The sequence below is a fragment of the Petaurus breviceps genome, unplaced genomic scaffold, assembly GCF_028583685.1.
Source record: "Petaurus breviceps papuanus isolate PSGF00001 unplaced genomic scaffold, PetGlider_PUasm1.0 90702, whole genome shotgun sequence".
Lineage (NCBI taxonomy): Eukaryota > Metazoa > Chordata > Mammalia > Diprotodontia > Petauridae > Petaurus > Petaurus breviceps.
In genome coordinates, this window is record NW_027187317.1 from 2612306 (window position 1) to 2633899 (window position 21594).

A 21594-nucleotide genomic window follows, 5' to 3' on the forward strand; every position below is an offset into this window, starting at 1 on the left:
AATCATCACCCTCATTTTATAGGTGTGGAAACTGAGATGAAAGGTTGCAGCATTCTCATACTTGAAAAGTATCTAAATCAGTATTTGACCCCATGTCTCCTCACTACAAGCCCAGAACTAGTTCACATACCGTACTGCCTGATGTGTGTATTGTGTCCCCACAGTGTCTAGAACACTGAGCTGAATGGTTCAGTGAAGATTTACAAGAAATAAAAGCTACCACACGATAAAGGAGATTTTATTATCTTCAACATTTATTGTATTCTGGTAGATGCCTGGTTCCTTAGATTCTAAACAATTAGAAAGTTCCACAGGATTAACTCCCTAGGCTTTATTCACTGTATCTTTTCCCCCACCTTTCCCCCATCCACACCACTACATACTCTTTCCTTTTCTTCACTTTAATTTTAAGTCATTTGTATCTTATAAAAATCAGGAATTTTTTTTAAAAGTATGAGTATATTATAGCATATGGATAAGTATAGATTTCATTCAGTTTCCTATATTAATTGCAGCAGTATTCAGTTATCATTATCATTTTATCCAAAAAAATTAAATAATGATTGGTGTGTATGTATTGCGATATGTTTGAAATGAATCACAGGATGAGTAGGCATGAATGGATTTTCTTGGAGATGGAGTGACATCATCTTAGGGATTTACCTATATGATAAATTATAAAATCATTGAAATAGTAAAAAAAAATTAATATAGTGAGTAGTTTTGTCTTGTAATGGTATTTTTGTTATTCAGCATATTTCTTTGAAAACTGATAATCTGTTTAGAATCCATATTCCAGTTAATCAGAATATTTGGTTCCCCAATCAGTATAAAATAAACTATTTTGTTCTATAATTTATCACTTTATCTTGAATATTTCTTATTTGTCTTCATTTTATGCTTACTCAAGTTTCAGTTAGATTACTGTAATCTCACCTCCCCAAGAATATTTGCTTGAACAATACCTCATTTATTTCTTTACCATTTATTATTTGCTTTTACTACAAAATAGGACCTATTTTAAATGTACTTTTCTCTGCAGAAATGGTTAAGAAAATCACTTGATCTTTCTTGACATTTCTCCGTTTTCATTCAGCTAATTTTAAAATGTGTCCGTTTTATTTTTTTTAACGTATATACACAGATGATTGACATTTCTCTTTTTTCCTTTTTCAGGATCAGATAGATTCTGCTGTAAAAATGCTGCTGACTTTAAAGTCAGAATACAAACAAAAGACAGGCCAGGAATACAAACCAGGTGGTCTCCCTTTGACTTCTCCTCTTTCCACTTCATCTCCTCTTACGCACTCTGTGCCCTACAATACATGCTTGAGTTCAGTAGACAGTAAAGCGTTTTATAATAAAGTGGCTGAACAAGGAGAAGTGGTCCGGAGACTGAAATCTGAAAAAGCTCCAAAGGTATGTTCTTGGTTTAGGCCTTTAGCATATAAGCCAGAAGCCACCTTTTACTTTCTTTACTCAGAAGCAATTTATTTTTTTAGACTGACACCATGTATTGCAAAAACAGCAAGCAAGATAAAGCAGTTCCTGTCTTCTACTATAGTTGCTATCCCTTACTAATTAAAGAATGTTGATACTAAATAAAAGACTCTTTAGATTGATACTTGGAGAAAGTTCTAATATCAAAGTGTATGACATATACATATACAGGAATGCAATTAAAATCAGCAGAATCATCATATTCTATAGTTCATACAATGCCTTCCTTACACACAGGCAATTTAAAAATGTGTGTTGAGTTATGTAGTTCATTTCCAACATTTGAAAGTGGAATTTCTTGCTTTTTAAATTTGACTGGACTATAGCATTTTTTTCTCCTTTCATGTTCCAGTGTCTATGCAACTACCTGGGAAAGCAATGATAGTTTTTTAAAATGTACCCTGTACATTGGAGGAGGTGGGAGCTGGAGCTGTGTGGAAGTCCTGTTTCTACTCTGCCATCTTGATTCCGCCCCCTGCATTCTCATTTTTACTGAGGATAGTTTCTTAAGTTCCTTCCAGTTCTAATTTATCCATCTCGTACTTTAGCATGTATATACATACATATACACATTTACATATATATTTATACTTGGGAGCTTTGTGTGTAAATGTATGTACCCTGAATTTTTTTCTTCTTTTTCCCTTTCCCTGGACTTGTGGGCCTACATGTGGTACATCTTCAGATTGGCTTTCACTGTATACAAAACGAGACATTCAGTTTATAGAAGTTCAGTCTACTTCTTGAATAAATTTGTTCTTGTGAGCTGTGAACTGAATATGTATCATAAATATGAGTCCTATTCTTAGCTTTGCCTTAGATTTTTTCCATATACCTTTAAGTCAAATGGTTTAACTCTTTCTTGCTTTCAGTGTACCTGTGACAGTAAGGTAGTATACCATGCTAGCATATTGAACTTGGAATCAGGAAGTTGAGTTTGAATCCACCCTCAAATACTCTGTGACCCTGAACAAGTCATTTTAACCTCTTTCAGGCCATTTCCTTATTCATTAAATGGGTACAATAAGAACACCTACCTCAGTGTGTTGTTGTAAGAATTAAGAGGGATATGTAAAGCACTTTGCAAACCTTAATTAAGCACTAGCTAGCAATGAAAAATAGGGAAAACACAATTTACAAGAATATTCTCCTTGTTATTTAAGGATTGAAAAGGGTTCTCTTCTTTATTAAGTCTCTGTGATTTCTGTTACTTATCTTCATAATTTTCCCTTTTGTTGTATATATTTGTTATTTTTCTTTTAACCCAGGATAAAGTTGATGAAGCTGTAAAAGTGTTACTCTCCCTAAAAGCTGAGTATAAAGAAAAAACTGGACAAGAATACAAGCCTAGTCAGCCTCCATTTCATAGTTCAGTTTCAAGTCCAGCCAAAATCATTGAAATCAGTGGTCCTGATACACCTGAAGCCAGAGCTTTGTTTGATCGAGTGGCTGCCCAAGGAGATGAAGTTCGGAAACTAAAAGCTGAAAAAGTCATTAAGGTCTGTGTTTATATTTTTTCTTATAAACCAATCTTCCTTATGTTGTCATAACTCTTTGTGAAAAGATGTTTTATTATTATGTCTGTAGAAGTAATAAAGTATGTTGTACTGATTCATTATGAGTAAAATGAGTTAGATCCTGTGGAGTAATAGGTAGAGTTTTTTTAAAAATTTACAAAATATACATTGTGAGAGCAAAAGCATGGCATCATGTTTAGAGAGCTGGCCTAGGAATCAGAAAGACTTGACTTTGTTTTGCTTCTGTCACATTTTGGATCAGATAAGTCTTTCACCTGCTAGCATCCCAGGCAATCTCAAATTGTAAGTTGTAATGCAAGTGCCTCAATGGAAGTTACAGATCTGGTCCAGTACACAAGTACATGTGTGTCTGTGTGTGTTTATTAAAATATATGTGTGTGTGTGTGCATATGCATATTTTAATATAGAAATATATAAAACTTAGACTACTGTTGTAGGTGTTGTGTTAGAAAAATTTCTAACCCTGTTTGTTAAACTGTACCATTTTAATTACTTTTACTTTAGGTTTCCATCAGACTGAGTCATAGTATTTTCTAGCCTCTTGCTTTTTGCGCTTCAGCCACAGTACCTAATCTATTTATTTAATTCCATCAAAAGTTACTATTTTATTTATGCTTCTCTTTCCTTCTGAAACTTCCATTTTGTTTAGAAATTTGTTAAGCATGAGTATTATTTGTCATAATGATTATTGTTCAGTGTGTAGAAAGTAATTTGTGATTCATAGTGGCTTGTATTTCCATTTTCTGTTGTCTTGAAGGATAAAGTAGATGCAGCTGTACAGGAACTCCTTCAGTTGAAGGCACAGTACAAGTCTCTGACAGGAGTGGATTACAAACCAGTTTCTGCCACTGGAACTGAAGACAAGGATAAAAAGAAGAAAGAAAAGGAAAATAAATCTGAAAAGCAAAATAAGTCACAGAAACAAGATGATAGCCAAAAGAGAGAATCCTCTAAAGACCAAGGTAGTGGAACGTCTTCAGGCGGAGCAGGAGAAGGTCAGGGACCTAAGAAACAAACAAGGTAATATATAAGGTGTGTGTGTGTGTGTGTGTGTGTGTGTGTGTGTGTGTGTTCTCCTTTGCTACTACTTGAGTGACAACAGGACAACCTGATAGGTTGCCATGTCTGATAGGAAGTGACAGCCAGCCTTGGGATTGAGTTCCATCACAAATCATTTATGTCTGTCCAGAAGGATCTGCTCTTTTCGTCTTTTCCAAGCTCTTGTGATCCACAACCTAGTAATAAATACATTTTGGACTGCCTGCCTATAGGGAATAAATAGCATGAAATTGCCCAGCTGCTGCTTTTAAGTACTTTAAATCTTTTTGAATGGTCCACTAAAGATTTTTGAACTAACTACTTTTTATAGGGGTAGAAAATACAATTCCTTGCCTGAGGAATTGTACTTGTCCTTGCTACCATCTGTAACTTGGTTCCTTTTGCTTTAAGTCATTTTTATAATTTTCCTTAAATATCAACAGTAGTAACTTCATTTGGGAATTTGCTTTTGTTTTCCAATTTCTACAGATTAGGGTTAGAAGCAAAAAAAGAAGAAAATCTTGCAGACTGGTTTTCTCAAGTGAGTAAACTCCATTTGACTTTCATATTTATAAACTGAATTAACATATATTACATGTTAACTATTACACATAATTATAGAGAAAGAAACTTTAGTATATTAAATTTAATCTCAGTTCTTATTGTTTGGATTTTATTTTTCAGTGTATTGATCCCATCTTTTGAATGAATTGTACCTTCTTGGTTCTTTTAGATTGTATCTGAGACAGGATAGATAGTATAAGTAGTTTTTGAATGTTTTTCATGTGGTTTTCCACCCTCCATTAAAATCTTTTTCTGATATTCAGTGATATAGGGGTGACCCTGGGTTTTCAGAGGCTAAACCTGCAAAGTGCAAATTCTGATAACAGGTCCTATGAAGTTATAAAGACTTCGAGTGATAGGCTATAGATTTGTATTCCAAAAAAAACCAATTTAGCTTATTTCTGAGAGACTCTTGTCACCAAAACATTTACCATAAGTTTTTTGCCTACAACTACCAGTGAAAACGATCTGCTAAAGCTTGGAGGGGTTGTAATTTGCTTTAAGTGGAAGATGCTTCATACTGATGAAATCACATCTTTTGAAAATTTGAATTTGATTTAGAGCCTTTATGTAAATTTGAGTTTTAGAGTTTGAGGGTCATGCTCATAACTTGTTTTTATTATATTCCATTAATCATTTAGTTATTAGCTTCATTAAGTTCTTTTGTAATAATGCATTTACATTTTATAAAGGTAATCACAAAATCAGAAATGATTGAGTACTATGATGTGAGTGGTTGCTATATCTTCCGTCCTTGGGCCTATTCCATTTGGGAAATCATTAAAGACTTTTTTGATGCTGAGATCAAGAAACTGGGTGTGGAAAACTGCTACTTTCCCATGTTTGTGTCTCAAGGTGCTTTAGAGAAAGAAAAGACTCATATTGCTGACTTTGCCCCTGAGGTAAGCTGGCTTGTTTCCTTTATTTATGTGGTTGTTACTCTCAGAACTCAAAAGATTTGTTTTCACTTGTCGATACTGAGATTAACTTTTAAAAATCTTTAGTAAAAATTATGAAAAAATGTGCTTTCGATAAAATATATAGGAACTGTTTTATACAAATGTCTTCATGGATAAGTGGAAATTCTACTTTAGTCAAGTTTATCAATTTTAAAAACAATAGGCAATGGAAATTACTCTTATTTTAATATTTACAGAGGAGTAAAGATAATTTTTACAGATGTTCAGCTGTTAGGTTGAATTATCCTAACTTAAAACTAGTGATAGTTCTCTATAATTTGTTCATAAATTTTACTGTAAGGACTTTCAGTCAGAGACAAAAAATTATGTACTGCTACTTCTCAATCTCATTTGCTGTCTCATCGTTTCATAACATACCTCCTAACTGTAGGTTTGCCCCCAATTTTATCCTGGGTTCTCTTCTGTTTCTCTAGATTTGTCTCACTGGCTGAACCTCATCAACTCCTGTGGGTTTTGTTGTCATCTCTATGCAGATGATTCTTAGATCTATATCAAAAAGTCAGCAAGTATTTGTTAAGCACTCACTGTATGCCAGGCAATGTGCCAAGGAGTGGGGATACAAAGAAAGACAAACACCATTCTTGTCCTCAAGAAACTCAGCCCAGTGATTCCCTGTAACTTCTAGGAACAAATATAAATTCTTCTCTTGGACATTCAGAGTTCTTCTAAACCTGACCCTAGTTTTAAGCTTTGTAGCCCATTACACATTATTCCCCTTTAACTCCTTTATAATCAGACCATACTAGCTTGCTGACATAGTTCTTCTGCCATCATGTCATGCCTTTTTGCTGACTGTCCTCCATATTTAATTGCACTCCCTACTTACTTATCCCTCTTATAGTCTCTGATTTCCTCCAAGGCATCTCAAGCACAGTTCTCTTTGTGAGGTTTTTTCCTTTTTTTTTTAATTTAGTTTTATTTTTTTCAATTAACAAATCCGTCTGTTCTTTTCCCCTCCTCCATTGAAAAAAAAATGAAACCCTTGTAACAAATATGTTTTGTCAAGCAAAACAAATCCCTTCATTGGCCACGTACAAAATAATACAGTGTCCCAGAAGGCTTTTGTAGATGTCTGAAGTTACTCCCTGAGTCCATAACTCTTCTGTGAGGAGGTAGCTTGAAGGCTTATTATAAGTTGAGGCCCTTTCTGATCCTCTCAGCTGTTTAATGCATCAGTCTTCTCTCACTCTAAAAAAATTACTGTGTATATATTTGAAGACTGAGCTTCTTAAGAGCAGGGACTAATTTTTTTCCCTTGTTTTGTATCCCTAGCACTTAGTACAGTGCCTGGCGAGTAGTAGGTACTACCACTATATGTTATATATAACTATTAAATATGTAATAGTTGTATATATCTGTAAAACTATTTCTTAACCCTGACCAGTTAGAAGCTCCTTGAGTGTAGGGGCTGCTTTACTTTTGTGTTTGTATCATTGGTACCTAGAACATAGTGGGCACTTGATAAATGTAAATTAGTTGATTAATTGCCCAGAGTTTTCAGAGTACAGATTTTGTCTTTGTAGGTTGCTTGGGTTACAAGGTCTGGCAAAACGGAATTGGCAGAACCAATAGCGATTCGCCCAACCAGTGAAACAGGTAAGGAAAGGCCTTGGGTTACTGGATAGTGCCACCGTATTAGCTCCAACTCTCTTTCCTTGGTCATATTTATGATAGTTACCAGAAATGTAAAGTTTTAGAAAGTTTGCCAGAGATGAAACAGGAGCTAGTATGGATAAGATAAATTGTTATGATTTCTTGTTGTGAGTACATTACTCCTTAGAAAAGCCTTTTCTCTCACCTTCTATTGAGAGAAATGCTGGTTTTTAACACTTTCTAATTAGGAAAATTAAAATTAATTTTTAGAAGGATTTTTTAAAACTTTTTTTTTAATTCCTTTTTTTGTACCGAGTACTTAAAAGTTCTATAGCTTTCCAATTTTTATTAGTCCTCTTGGTTATTTCAGATCTGCAAGTTCATTAGTTCCCCCAAAGTGATTATCAGTTTGCTTTTTAGAAATGTAAAAGGTATTAGCTACTGCTATTATTTTCACACTTAGGGGGTTTTGAATACAACACAGTAATAAGTAATATAAAGCCTTTGTCAGAATAATTAAGAGAATAGATTTTCCAGTCTGACTTTTAAGAGGAGTCTTGCTATTTTGGATTGCGTGTACTAACTACAAATACAAATTTTAGAAATGTATGCTTTCTTTCATCTTTTAGGACATTTAGTATTTTTTATGAGTCAGTTATTTTACATATGGGAAAATAGTTACAACTATATTGAGCAAAGCACCTAAAAGAGCAATTTATATTAAAGTTTCTAATTGTTAGCACTAATAGCTAAACATATTTATAAAAAAGTTTAGGTGTGTTTATGTATCCTTTGGGGGGGGTTGTGAGAGAGGCAATCAGGGTTAAGGGTCACACAGCTAGTAAATGTCTGAGGCTAGATTTGAATTCAGGTCTTCCTCCCTCCAGAGCCAGTGATGTATCCACTGTTCCACCTAGCTGCATCTATATTCTTTTTTTTTTTTTAAGCAATTGGGGTTAAGTAACTTGCTCAAGGTTACACGGCCAGTTATTTCTGGGTGTGGTGCTAAGTATCTGAGCCCAGATTCAATCCCCAGGTCATCCTGACATTGGAGCTGGTGCTCTTACTTGCTAAGCCACCTGGCCGCCCCTAAGCAGTTGGGGTTAAGTAACTTTCTCAAGGTTACATGGCCAGGTGTTTCTGGGTGGGTGCTAAGTGTCTGAGCCTAGATTCGATCCCCAGGTCATCCCGACACTGGGGCCGGTGCTCTTACTCGCTGTGCTACCTGGCCGCCCCTGCATCTATATTCTTTATATGCTATATGTGATGCTATACTTTAGTAAACCTTTTGCCCTAGCTGTTAAAACAGTCATTCTTCTCCCCACTTTGGTTATCTTCTCTCTCCAGTCCATTCTCCATATAGCTGCCAAAGTGATAATTCTTTTTAAAAAATTAACTAATTAATTGATTTTTAGTTTTTACCTTTAGTTTCTACAAGATTTTGAGTTCCAGATTTTTTCCCCATTTCTTCCTTCTCCCTACTCTAAGATTGTGTGTATTCTGATTACCCCTTCCATTAGTCTTCCCTCCCTTCTATCACCCCCCTCCCCATCCCTTTCCCCCTTATTTTTTAGTAGGGCAAGATAGATTTCTATACTCCATTGCCTTATCTTATTTCCCAGTTGCATGTAAAAACAATTTTTAACGTTTGTTTTTTTTAAACTTTAAATTACAAATTCTCTCTCTTCTTCCCTCCCCACCCATCCTCATTGAGAATGCAAGCAATTCAGTATATACTACATGTGTAGTTATACAAAACACTTTCATAATAAAGTTGTGAAAAACTGTATTTTCCTCCATCCTATCCTCCTGCCCCCTCCCCTCTACTTCTATTTTCTTCTTTGACCCTGTCTCTTTTCAAAAGTGTTTGCTTCCGACTACCCCCTCCTCCAATCTGCCCTCCCTTCTATACACCTCCATCCCATTATCCCCTTCCCTCTTACTTTCCTGTAGGGTAAGATTCCTAGTTGAATGTATGTATTACTTCCTCCTTAATCCAAATCTGATGAGAGTGAGGTTCACTCATTCCCCCTCACCTCCCTTCTCTTTGCCTCCTTTGTGAAACCTTTTTTTACCTCTTTTATGTGAGATAATTTACCCTATTCTATCTCTCCCTTTCTCCCAATATATTCCTCTCTTACTACTTAATTTTATTTTTTAGATATCATCCCTTCATATTCAATTCACCTTGTGCCCTCTATCTATGTATTTCCTCTGCTGCCCTAATATTGAGAAAGGTCTCATGAGTTACAAATGTCATCTTTCCATGTAGGAATGTAAACAGTTCAACATTAATAAGTCCCTTATGATTTCTCTTTCCTGTTTACCTTTTCATGCTTCTCTTCATTCTTGTATTTGCAAGTCAAATTTTCTATTCAGCTCTGGTCTTTTCAGCAAGAATGTTTGAAAGTCCTCTATTTCATTGAATAGCCATATTTTCCCCTGAAGTATTATACTCAGTTTTGCTGGGTAGGTGATTCTTGGTTTTATTCCTATCTCCTCTGACCTCAAGAATCTCATATTTCAAACCCTGTGATCCCTTAATGTAGAAGCTGCTAGGTCTTGTGTTATCTTGATTTTATTTCCACAATACTTGAATTGTTTCTTTCTGGCTGTTTGCAGTATTTTCTCCTTGATCTGGCAGCTCTGGAATTTGGCTAAAATATTCCTAAGAGTTTTAACTTTTGCGATCTCTTTCAAGAGTGATCGATGGATTCTTTCAGTTTTTATTTTCCCTTCTGGTTCTAGAAAATCAGGGCAATTTTCTGTGATAATTTATTGAAAGATGATGTCTAGGTTCTTTTTTTTGATCATGGCTTTGAGGTAGTCCAATAATTTTTAAATTCTCCTGGATCTATTTTCCAGGTTATTTGTTTTTCCAGTGAGATATTTTGCATTGTCTCCTATTTTTTTCATTCTTTTTTTTTATTTTTATTTTTTTTTTTATTTTTGAGCAATCGGGGTTAAGTAACTTGCTCAAGGTTACATGGCCAGTTATCTCTGGGTGTGGCGCTGTGTCTGAGTCCGGGATTCGATCTCCAGGTCGTCCCAACACTGGAGCCGGTACTCTTACTTGCTGAGCCACCTGGCCGCCCCTAAGCAATTGGGGTTAAGTAACTTGCTCAAGGTTACACGGCCAGGTGTTTCTGGGTGGGTGCTAAGTGTCTGAGCCCGGATTCGATCTCCAGGTCTCTCTCAACACTGGAGCCGGTGCTCTTACTTGCTGTGCTACCTGGCCGCCCCTTATTTTTTTCATTCTTTTGGATCTTTTTCATAATTGCTTGATTTCTCATAAAGTCATTAGCTTCCATTTGCTGCATTCTACTTTTGAAGGAATTATTTTCTTATGTGAGCTTTTGGACTTCACTTTCCATTTGGCCAGGGCTGCTTTTTAAGGCATTCTTCTCCTCATTTGGCTTTTTGGACCTCTTTTTGCCATTTGAGTTAGTCTGATTTTTAAGATGTTATTTTCTTCAGTATTTTTTGGGGTCTCCTTTAGCAAGCTGTTGAAGTTTTCTTGCATCACTCTCATTTCTCTTCCCAGTTTTTCCTCTACTTCTCTTACTTGATTTTCTTTTTTTTTTTTTTTTAAGCAATTGGGCTTAAGTAACTTGCTCAAGGTTACACAGCCAGTTATTTCTGGGTGTGGTGCTAAGTATCTGAGCCCAGGATTCGATCCCCAGGTCATCCCGACACTGGAGCCGGTGCTCTTACTCGCTGAATCACATGGCTGCCCCTCTCTTACTTGATTTTCAAAATCCTTTTTGAGCTTTTCCATGACCAGTGACCAATTCATATTTTTCTTGGAGGCTTTTGATGCAGGAGCTGTGACTTTGTTGTCTTCTTTGTTGTCTTCTTCTGGTTGTATGTTTTGATCTTCTTTGTCATCAAAATAAGATTCTATAGTCTGACTTTTTTATGCTGTTAGCTCATCTTCCCAGCCAAATACTTGACTTTTTAGCTGTTTGTCAGAGTAAGACTCTATTTCCAGAGGTGGAGGTGGGTATTCGGGGGTTTTCTATCAGCCACTCAACTGCCCACTGTCTGTGGGTCCAGAGCTCTGGAAGCAGCTGTTATTGGTGCTGCTTCTGCTGGTATTGCCACAGCTACCTCGCTGCCCCAGAGCTGAGTCCATTCCCTAGCTGGACCAGACTCCTTTCACCCAGATCCCTCAGAGTTTTCCCACTGACCTTCTATGCTCAACCCATTTATGGGTTGAGAAGCCTGGAAACTGCCACAGCTGCAGGGATTCATTCAGTCCCCTGAGGCCTGCTCTGGTCCTGTCTGTGCTGGCACAGCCCACACTGGACTGCACTCTGCTCTCAGCCCAGTGTGATAGACCCTTCCTCTTGGCCTTCCAGGTTGTCTTGGACTAGAGATGTGTTTCACTGTCATTTTGTGTGTTCTGTAGCTATAGTATTTGTTTAGAATATTTTTTTTACAGCGTTTGGGGGAGAGCTCAAGCAATTCCCTGCCCTTACTCTGCCGTCTTGACTCCGCCCCCAAAAGTGATATTCTTAATAGACAAGTTTGGTCCTCCCCTGCCTAGCAAGCCCTGTTAACCTCTATGATAAAATACAAATTTATTTTGGAGGTTCAAGCCTTTCTAGCTTAGCTTATTACATTTTACTTTCCTTATACTGTCTATAATCCAGTCTAATTGACCTACTTTCTTTTCCATATGAATCACATTTCAGCTCCTTTCTGCATGCCCTTTGTGCCTGTAATGCTTCTCTCCTCTTAAAAATCCCTAGCTCCTTTCAGAGTTCAGCTGAAGTGTCCCCTCTGAGGACCTCTTTCCTGATCCACCCCTGGAAATGACTTTGTTTATTTTGTGGCCAGCATATTGTTAGATTATTAAGATTTATGTTCTTTTTTTTCCTTTTTAGTGATGTATCCTACCTATGCAAAATGGGTCCAGTCACATCGGGATCTGCCAATCAAACTTAATCAGTGGTGCAATGTAGTAGTAAGTACATATCTCTTATTGATAAGATTTTTTGTGGAGGGAGATGGGACTATTTTGGATTTTGAAAGTTTTGAAACAAATGTCAAATAAAGTAGTGGTCAGTATAAAATAAAAAATATTTACAAAGTACCTGAATTCATTGTAGACATATTAACTTTCTTTTTCAGCGTTGGGAATTCAAACATCCACAGCCTTTCCTACGTACTCGTGAGTTCCTTTGGCAGGAAGGGCACAGTGCTTTTGCTACGTATGAAGAAGCTGCAGAAGAGGTATAGGTTTTTTGTGATGTTTTGATTTGTTGTGTGTGTCCTAGCACATTGATGTCTACGTAATGGGCATCCAATAAGTGCTTGGAAGTAAAAACTTAATCCACCCATAAGTGGCCCCAAAGAGAGATTTTCATGGAATGGTCTACGAGCCTTTGATTTATATACTACATGTCACCTATACTCTGATACCTCACTGCAGCAAGATGGCAATCCTGGGTTGTCAAAGACTGCTTGCAAAGGGCAAGTGCCAGCAGATAGTATCAGTACTTGAAAGGCTAGTAAGGGATTGCAATTTAACTAAGCTTGGAGAGGTTCATCTCCAGAAGAATAGTAAGCTTTTTCACCCTAAAACTAATGACGATCCTATTCTGAGGAGTTACCAGTTTAAGTGGAAGGAGTGCTCACTCTCATGAAATGATAAATATTTTACCGGCCCCAGTGTCGGGATGACCTGGGGATCGAATCCTGGGATCAGATACTTAGCACCACACCCAGAAATAACTGGCCATGTAACCTTGAGAAAGTTACTTAACCCCAAGTGCTTTAAAAAAAAATGAAATGATAAATATTTTGAAGTGTCAAATGCATTAGAATTTAAGTAACTTCTTAATTGGAGTTTTTCATCATATAGTTAATAGTTCTGTCTTTGATGTACAGCCCAAGCTGACAGAAAAAAGCTAGTCATCGTTGATTAATTTTTAATTACTTATTTTGATTTCTCTAAAAAATTTTAACTGAATACTCAGTTAGTTGCCTTTAGCAGTACATGTTGGTTGGCTTGTTGTTGTCCTTAGTTCTTGAAGAGGACCAAAACGACATCACCATGCTAAAGTCAAGTGTCAATGTGTCTGACTGTGGTCGATCAGACCAATATGAGCTCGGAATGCTCTGCCACAGGTTAGGAACAGATAGTCTATGTGAACATTTGGAGTGGAATCTCCAAATTTGCTCATACTGCGTTTCCTTTGAATTGCTTCAATTCTGCTTTGCTTGTAGAGCACAGCACCTTCTCTGATATGGGCTTGTCATGCTTAGTGGTCCTGTGCCAGTGTCTCCTATGTCACACAATCAATTCCAGAGTTCTTGAGCAAAACCTTAAGAGTTTCCTTGTATTGCTTCTTCTGACCACCATGTGAAAGCTTGCCCTGTGTGAGTTCTCCACAAAACGGTCTTTTTGGCAAGCATATGTTTTGCATTTGAACATTGTGAACAGCACTCGCTCTGTGTGTGTGTGTGTGTGTGTGTGTGTGTGTGTTGGTATAGATATATAGTATTATGTACACAAATACACATATATACACACATACACATGCCTGTATCTTCTTTGGCTATGTTATTCCCTAAATTTATAAAATAAAGCTTTCAGTAGGTATATTTTTATTGTTGCAATTTGATTTTGATTTGTTTTATTCTGGTCACCAGTTTCAGAAGCCTCCCTTTACAAACCTTTTCAGGAAAAAAAAAAAGTTATTATTTTGCAGTTTAGAAAGAGTTCCTGCTCATTTTTTTTAACTAAGCTTTTCTAAGTTGAAATGAACAAATGTCATTCATGTGAAAACTTATATATGCAATATGTATAGGTCCTGCAGATACTTGACCTATATGCTCGAGTGTATGAAGAACTCTTGGCAATCCCTGTTGTAAAGGGAAGAAAAACTGAGAAGGAGAAGTTTGCAGGAGGAGAGTATACCACTACAATAGAAGCATTCATTTCTGCCAGTGGAAGAGCAATCCAGGTATTAACTTGGGGTATAGACTTTTATTTAATACACTTAGGTGTGACAACCAAAAAAGTAAAAACAAGAAAATCTCTGAAGGTAGTTTTTACAACTCAAATATTTTAAAATGCTTTCTCTACCCTTGTCTTCACTTAGGACTATATTATTATCTGGTCAAATAAACGTAATACTTAAAAGAAGTTGGGGCGGGGGGGTGCGGCTAGGTGGCACAGTAAGTAAAGCGCTGGCCCCAGAGTCGGGAGGACTCGAGTTTGGTTCCGGCCTCAGACACTTAACAGTCACACTTAAAACTAGCCGTGTAACCTTGGGCAAGTTACTTAACCCCAATTGCCCTCCAAAAAGCAAAAAAAAAAGAAGTTCAGGGGGCAGCTAGGTGGCTCAGTGAATAGAGCACCAGCCCTGGAGTCAGGAGAACCTGAGTTCAAATCCAACCTCAGACACTTAACACTAGTCATGTGACCTTGGGCAAGTCACTTAACCCTAATTGTCCTGCCCTCCCCCCTCCAAAAAAGAAAAGCAAAAAAAAAAGTTCAATATTAAACATACTTCATCTGGGATCATTTCCTCGATTAAATTACCTTTTCCATTTTACTTTCATGTTTTAACTTCATCTTCAAGAAAGAAATCACATTCTTTGCATCCCTAAATAATGTATGTTTTGAATCACCTGAAGTTTTTTATTGCCCTTAAACGTATCTATTTTATGAACATAATTTTTTGAAAGCAAGTTTCTAAAATAATGTTTAGGTAGAATAGTTAACTGTTTTTGTATGGAAGAAAACTTTTTGAGAACGCTAACATTTTCTTGTCAAGGCATAGCTAATTATCTTAACCTTACTAAATAAGCTGCTATGTTTTTTTTTTATGCTTGCAACTGTTTGACTTTATTTTAGGGAGCAACATCACATCATCTTGGGCAGAATTTTTCTAAAATGTTTGAAATTATTTTCGAAGACCCAAAGACACCAGGGGAGAAGCAATATGCCTATCAAAACTCTTGGGGGCTTACAACTCGAACTATTGGTGTTATGGTAATGGTTCATGGGGACAATACAGGTTTGGTCCTGCCACCCCGAATAGCCTCTGTTCAGGTAGGAAAAATGTCTCCTTTTTTTAATGTAACCTTTCTACTTTGAAAAGTGGAGTTTTCTAGAATTAAAAAAAAATGCATTGTAAAGAATGTAATGTAGAATATTAAACAAGTTATTGTTCATTTTAACTATTTTGTATATATGTTTTATTCTGTTTCTATAGTTAATTACTTTCAGTTTTTCAGATACTTCTTTAAAATAATTTTTGAAGCCAAGTGTTTTCAGCTTTATAGAAGATGCTGTTTATGCGGGTCTTAGAAATAATACCATAAAATTTCTTGTAATTTAGATATCATGCACACTGACTTATGCAAAGTTTTATAGTTGATTGCAAACTGTTACTAATTTAACATAATAAAATTACTTGAGTAGAACTTACTTTTGTATTCTAATTTTGGGACATTTTCCTGGCTTATAGGTTGTTGTTATTCCATGTGGAATTACAAATGCCCTGTCTGAAGAAGACAGAGAGGCATTAATTATGAAATGCAATGATTATAAAAAACGACTGCTCATGGCTGATATCCGTGTCAAGGTAGATTTACGAGACAATTATTCACCAGGTTGGAAGTTCAATCATTGGGAGCTCAAGGTAAATTTCTCTGAACTATTATTTCTCCCTACCCAATATTGTTTCATATTTTGTTCTTCATAGCTGCTTTTTCTATTGCTTAAAAGCTGTATTATTACTCCTCTGCATTTTAAGTGGTAATGTTCTTGATCATCCAGGTGGTGCTTTGCTGTAGGTAGGTAGATAGATAGATAGAAAGAACTATTCTTAAAATATACCATATTATCTGTTTCCTTATTTATTGAGTTGTGTGTCATTCTTTCATTTTACATTATAATCATTGTGTATGTTGTTTTCTTGAATAATTATTTCACTCTGTATCAGTTCAAGTAAAACATTTTTGCTTCTCTGTACTTGTCACATTGATCATTTTTTATATCATGGATCCATTATACTCATGTACTATAATTTGCTTAGCTATTTCCCACTCAGGGGGCATTTATTTGTTTCCAATTCTTTGTTATCACCAAAAGTGCTGCTATGAATGTTTTGGTGTATATAAGGACTTTCTTCTTATTAATAGTCTCCTTGAGGTATTAACCTACTAATGGAATCTCTGAGTGAAAGAGTATGGGATTTTAGTCACTTTGCATAATTCCAAATTACTTTTCAAGATGGTTGTACTAATTGATAGCTCCACAAGCAATACATTAGCGCGCCTATCTTCCTTCAGGCCCTTCAGTATTAACTGTTGACATCTTTTGTCATCTTTGCCTGTTTGCTAAGTGTTCAGTGAAACCTCAGGGTTGTTTTGATTTACATTCCTGTTATTAGTGATTTGGAGTATTGACATGTTTTTTAATAGTTTACAATTCTCCTTTTTAAGAACTGTTCATATTTTTTGCCAACCACTATTGGGAATGACTTTTGATCTTTTTACACATACACAGACACATAAGCACATCCACTCATATGAAAAATCTGTTCATTGTTTATATGTCTTGGATACCAGACCCTCTTCAGAGAAATTTGATACAAAAATTTTTCTGATTTTTTTCCTCTTAACCATTTCCTTTCTTATCCTAGGTTCATTAATTTTCTTTGTACAGAAGTTTTTAGTTTCATGTTATCAAATATATTTGTTTTATCTTTAGAAATTGTCTCTGTCACTCTTATTGAGAATATATCTACCCATAGCTGTTTAAGGATCTGCTTCTCTTCTAATTTTTTATGGTGTAATCTTCAGTATTGAGTTTGCATATCCATTTAGAATATATTGTGGAATTTGGCATAAGGCATTAGTCTGAGCCTAATTTCTGTTCTGTCAAGCTGCTTTCCATTTTTCCCAACAGTTTTTATTATATGAACATATATATATAGGGATTTCTTTAATAATTTATCTTTTCTAATTTATCAAAGAGTTATATCCACTGTTTCTGATTGTCCCTTGTATAATATGTTGCATTGATCTACCTCTCTATTTTTTAACCAATACCAAATGGTTTTGATGAGTTACTTTATAATTAAACATCTAAAATAAAGAGAGGAATTAAAACTGTCTGTATTTGCTGATGATATGATGGTTTAAGTAGAATATCCTAGAGAACCAGCAAAGATACTACTTGAAACATTTAATAACTTCAGCAGAGTTGCAAGCTACAAAATTAACCCTCAAAAATCAACAGCATTTCTATATAGTAATAGCAACAAGATGCGGTAATAGAAGTGGAAATCCAATTCCAAATAACTACAAAATGCATAAACATTTAGGCATCAATATGCCAAAGTACACAAAATACTTGTATGCATTGAATGATGAAGTGCACCTTAAATAAAGAATAACTTAAATAGTTGAAGGAATATTCAGTGCTCATGGCTAGGCCATGAAAATATAATAAAAATGACAATATTGCCACAATCAATTTATAGTTCTAATGCTTTACTAATCAAATTATCTAAGGGATACTTTACAGAACTTGAGAAAATAATAAAATTCATTTGAAAAAATAAAAGCTGTATAATATAAAGAGAAGTGATTTAAAAGGGAAGGAGTGAAGGACTTCAAAACTATGTTATAGAGCTACAGTCAGGAGCTTACATTCTAATAGGAGAAGATGAAAGAGGAAGTAGTGATAGAAAGTGGGTGAGGAGGGCTCTAACTTTGAGGCAAAACTTGGAGATACTTAGATGCCTGGAAGTGCATAATAAAGCTGAGGCTGAGCTAAATAAGTTGAAACTCACTAGTTGGAGAACTTAAGGCACCCCAGGGACAGGAGTAGTGGGAAGAAAAGGCCAGAGTACGAGGGGGTCTGGCTTAGGGATGGCCAGAAAGTTGAAGACCTGACTAGATAAGGTGAAAGCTCACATGAAACTGGAAAAGATAGCTTATGTGTTGGATGACAGATTCATAATGCCCAAATCCCAGTAAACTGGAATGATATACCAAATCTAACAATGAAATGTAGATAAATTATTAGTTTTTTAAAAATCAGCTACATAGAGAGATGTGTTTAGAAATCCACATAGAAAAAGATTTAAGACTTTTAGTTGACTACTAATTATAAAACATCAGTGTGCTCTGAATGCCAAAAATCCATTGTGAATTTAGACTCCAGTTCAGTTCAGCAAATATTAAGCACCAACAAGACACTAAGTCTTGGGCATACACAGATAAATAAGTATTGTCTTTATTTCTCAAGGAACCTACAATGTAATAGGTAAGATAGGTATTACATCCACATAATTCTATGGCAAGGCTAAATATTTTCAATTAAAATACGCAGACAAATTTTTACGAAAATTACAGGGAATGAGATATCACTTGTAGCTATAGGGATCAGGAAAGTTTTCATAGAAGAGGAAACATTTGTATTGGGTCCTCCAAAAGGGTCTTTAACAGGGGGAGAATGGGTTTGAAGGCATAAGGGTGCATTCATTCTAGGCATAGAGCACATATAAGCACATAAACAGAAGAGGGCAGTAAAAGTTAATGAGAAAAGAGGGCAATGAGTATTCCAGCTGAGTTGGAATGGACAAGAGTCATGAGAGCCAAGTCTAGAAAGGTAGTTTAGAGCCACATTATGAAAGCCCTTGGATGCCATATTTAGAAGTTTATATTTTAACTGGTATTGGAATAGCCAATAACCACTGGAGGCTTTTGAGCAGGGATTTGTGCAGTCAGAATGGGATATAACGTTTTATATATGTGTGTGTATATCACACTAACAAGTGATGTGAAAGGTGAATTGGAATTTAGTGCCTAAGACAAGGAAAAGTCATAGCTTTACTCTTTTTCTACATTAGTCAGATTATATCTGGACTTTTGTGTTTGATTCTGGGTCCACATTTTAAGAGAACTAATGTAGGCCCTTTGGAAACTGTCCAAAATGTGAAGAGGATTCTAAACTTTATCATACTCATTATTTAACTAAAAACTTGGAGTTACGTGAACTGTTTTCAGATATTCAAAGAGCTGTTGTGTTGATTATTATTAAACACCAGTGTAACTCAGTTTGGTGAGGAGTTATTTACATATAAAGGAATTTCAGCACATAAAGAATCATGTCAGTCTTTCAGTAACTCCTAAATCCTCAGGATTGTCTGTCCATTCAATTTTATTCACATTTCCTCCTAGTTGGTATCTATTATTTTTCTGGTTCTTTTGCTTTGCATTATTTTTATGTAGAGCTTACCAGATATCTTGGCATACATTGGCTTTTTTGGTCTAATCTGCATTATAGTATTACATTCCATTAATTTAACACAGTTTAATAAGCCATTCACCTTTTGTTGAACATTTGTTTCCAATTTGGTGTTTTGTTTTGTTTTGTTCAATAATATTGCTGCTATGGAAATCCTTATGTATAGAATAGCTCCCCTCCCTTTTTAAAATGTTCAGGATATTTTGCTAGCATTGAAATTCTTAGGTCAAAGGGCATGACTTTTTAATATTTTTGGTAACCTTTACTGTATATTGCCAGATTAGACTCCCACAAGGTTCTACAAATCTATGGTTCTGTCAGAAATGATGTGTGTATCCATTTCTCCACAACATCACTAGCACTGAATTTTATTGTTTTTAGTTATTTTTGTCTGTTTGAAGGTTTGACATGGTAACTAAAAACTATCTTAATTTGAAACTCCTTATTGATATTGAACATTTAAAAATGATGAACCATTTATGTTTCTTCTTTTAAGAATGGTTCTTATTCTTTTACCGTTTATCCCTAATAGGGTTGACAGTACTATTATGACTTTATCTTCTGCATATAGTGATATTTTGGCCTCTTCATTTCCAGTTCTATTCCCTCTCATTTCTTTCTCCTGTTTAAGTGCAGTCTCTAGAAGTTCCACACATATGGGAAATAAAAAATAGCACCCTTACTTTGTACCACTTTTTAGTGGCAATGTTTTAAATGATTCTTCATTGCAAGTTATTTTGGTTTTTGTTGTAAGGTAGAAGTTTTTATCTTGTTGAGGAAAAAAAAATCACATGGCATCTGTGTGGGATATTTTTGATTATTTCTTAGTAATTTATCATGAATGAATATTGTTTTTTTGATACAAATTTTTATTTATAGCTCTTATTTTCACATTACCAAAATTGCTTCTTGCATCCCTTCTCCTTTGTGTTCGATTTTTTTTCAAAGGCTTGCTCTGTCCTAATCACATATTTGTCTTGAGTTTTTTGGTTGTTATTTATATGTTTAATTATGTTGATTTCTATCAGGAAGTGATAACTTCCTGATAGAACCTGAATGGCTGGTAAAAATCTGATTTGCTATGAATAAAAATCTTACTATATAAATTTTCCATGGCTGTATGCTATTGGCTAACATTTAGTATTTTTGAATCTATTTTCATTAGAGAAATTTGTCTACAATAATTTTCTTTTTTTAGTGGCTTAATGCCAGATTTGCCTCAAAAAAAAAGGTATTGGGTAATGTTCTGCCATTCTCTGTACTTGTTTTTTTTGCTTTTTTGGAGGGTAGTTGGGGTTAAGCGACTTGCCCAAGGTCACACAGCTAGTTTTTGTATTAAGTGTCTGAGGCTGGATTTGAACTCAGGTCCTCCTGACTCCAGGGCCGGTGCTCTATTCACTGCGCCACCTAGCCGCCCCTCATTCTCTGTACTTTCACATGATATATATGCATAGGGATTATTTATTGATAACTTGAAGAGATTTTTGCTATAAATTCATCCCAATCCTAATTGTGAGGTACTTTTTACTTCTTTGTGGTGGGGGAGGAGAAGTTAGTTAGTATTCTTTGAAGACTTTTCTTATTTCATTCTCAGAGATTATTCTGTTTAAATTGTCACAATCCTATGGCAGGAATTTCTACGTATAGATAATCATCAATTTCTTTTAAAATCTCTTAAATTTTAGACTGTCACTCTGTTTTACATTCTCTACTAATATTCTTGATTTCTTTTGTGTTTGGTTGTTTATTATTTGTGGCTCCAAAAGACAGGACAATTGGACCAATTAGGGAAACAGAATTCAGTGAAATAGATTAGAGAAACAGATTTTGTCTCTTTTTATGTGCAGTTTCATGGGGCAATTTGACATAGGAATAGACTGTGTTAGTGGAAGAGTTTGAGCATTTGCTGGGAATTTTTAGAGGGGAGTTAAATGTTGAATAAAGGGTTAAATTATTTGACTTTTGAGATCCCTTCTATTTCTATTCACTGATTTTCTATTCTACCACACAATAATCCTTTCATTTCGAGCTAAATAGCTAGAATGTTTTTTTTCCTGTTATTTGTTGGAGTTCCTTTTCCTTTCTTACAAAGCAACTATAT

General features: G+C 35.4%; 1 protein-coding gene across 2 annotated transcripts in view; it reads left to right on the forward strand.

Annotated features, from left to right (window-relative positions):
- EPRS1 (glutamyl-prolyl-tRNA synthetase 1) overlaps positions 1–21594 on the forward strand; it is an 87715-nt gene that overhangs the window by 45295 nt on the left and 20826 nt on the right. For both annotated transcript variants that reach the window (XM_069066005.1, XM_069066006.1), the window contains exons 19-29: positions 1177–1419; positions 2769–2999; positions 3796–4058; positions 4566–4617; positions 5333–5542; positions 7144–7216; positions 12103–12182; positions 12350–12451; positions 14032–14187; positions 15084–15281; positions 15700–15873. In XM_069066005.1, coding sequence (XP_068922106.1) covers positions 1177–1419; positions 2769–2999; positions 3796–4058; positions 4566–4617; positions 5333–5542; positions 7144–7216; positions 12103–12182; positions 12350–12451; positions 14032–14187; positions 15084–15281; positions 15700–15873 — 1782 coding nt within the window. The remainder of the gene's footprint in view (positions 1–1176; positions 1420–2768; positions 3000–3795; positions 4059–4565; positions 4618–5332; positions 5543–7143; positions 7217–12102; positions 12183–12349; positions 12452–14031; positions 14188–15083; positions 15282–15699; positions 15874–21594) is intronic.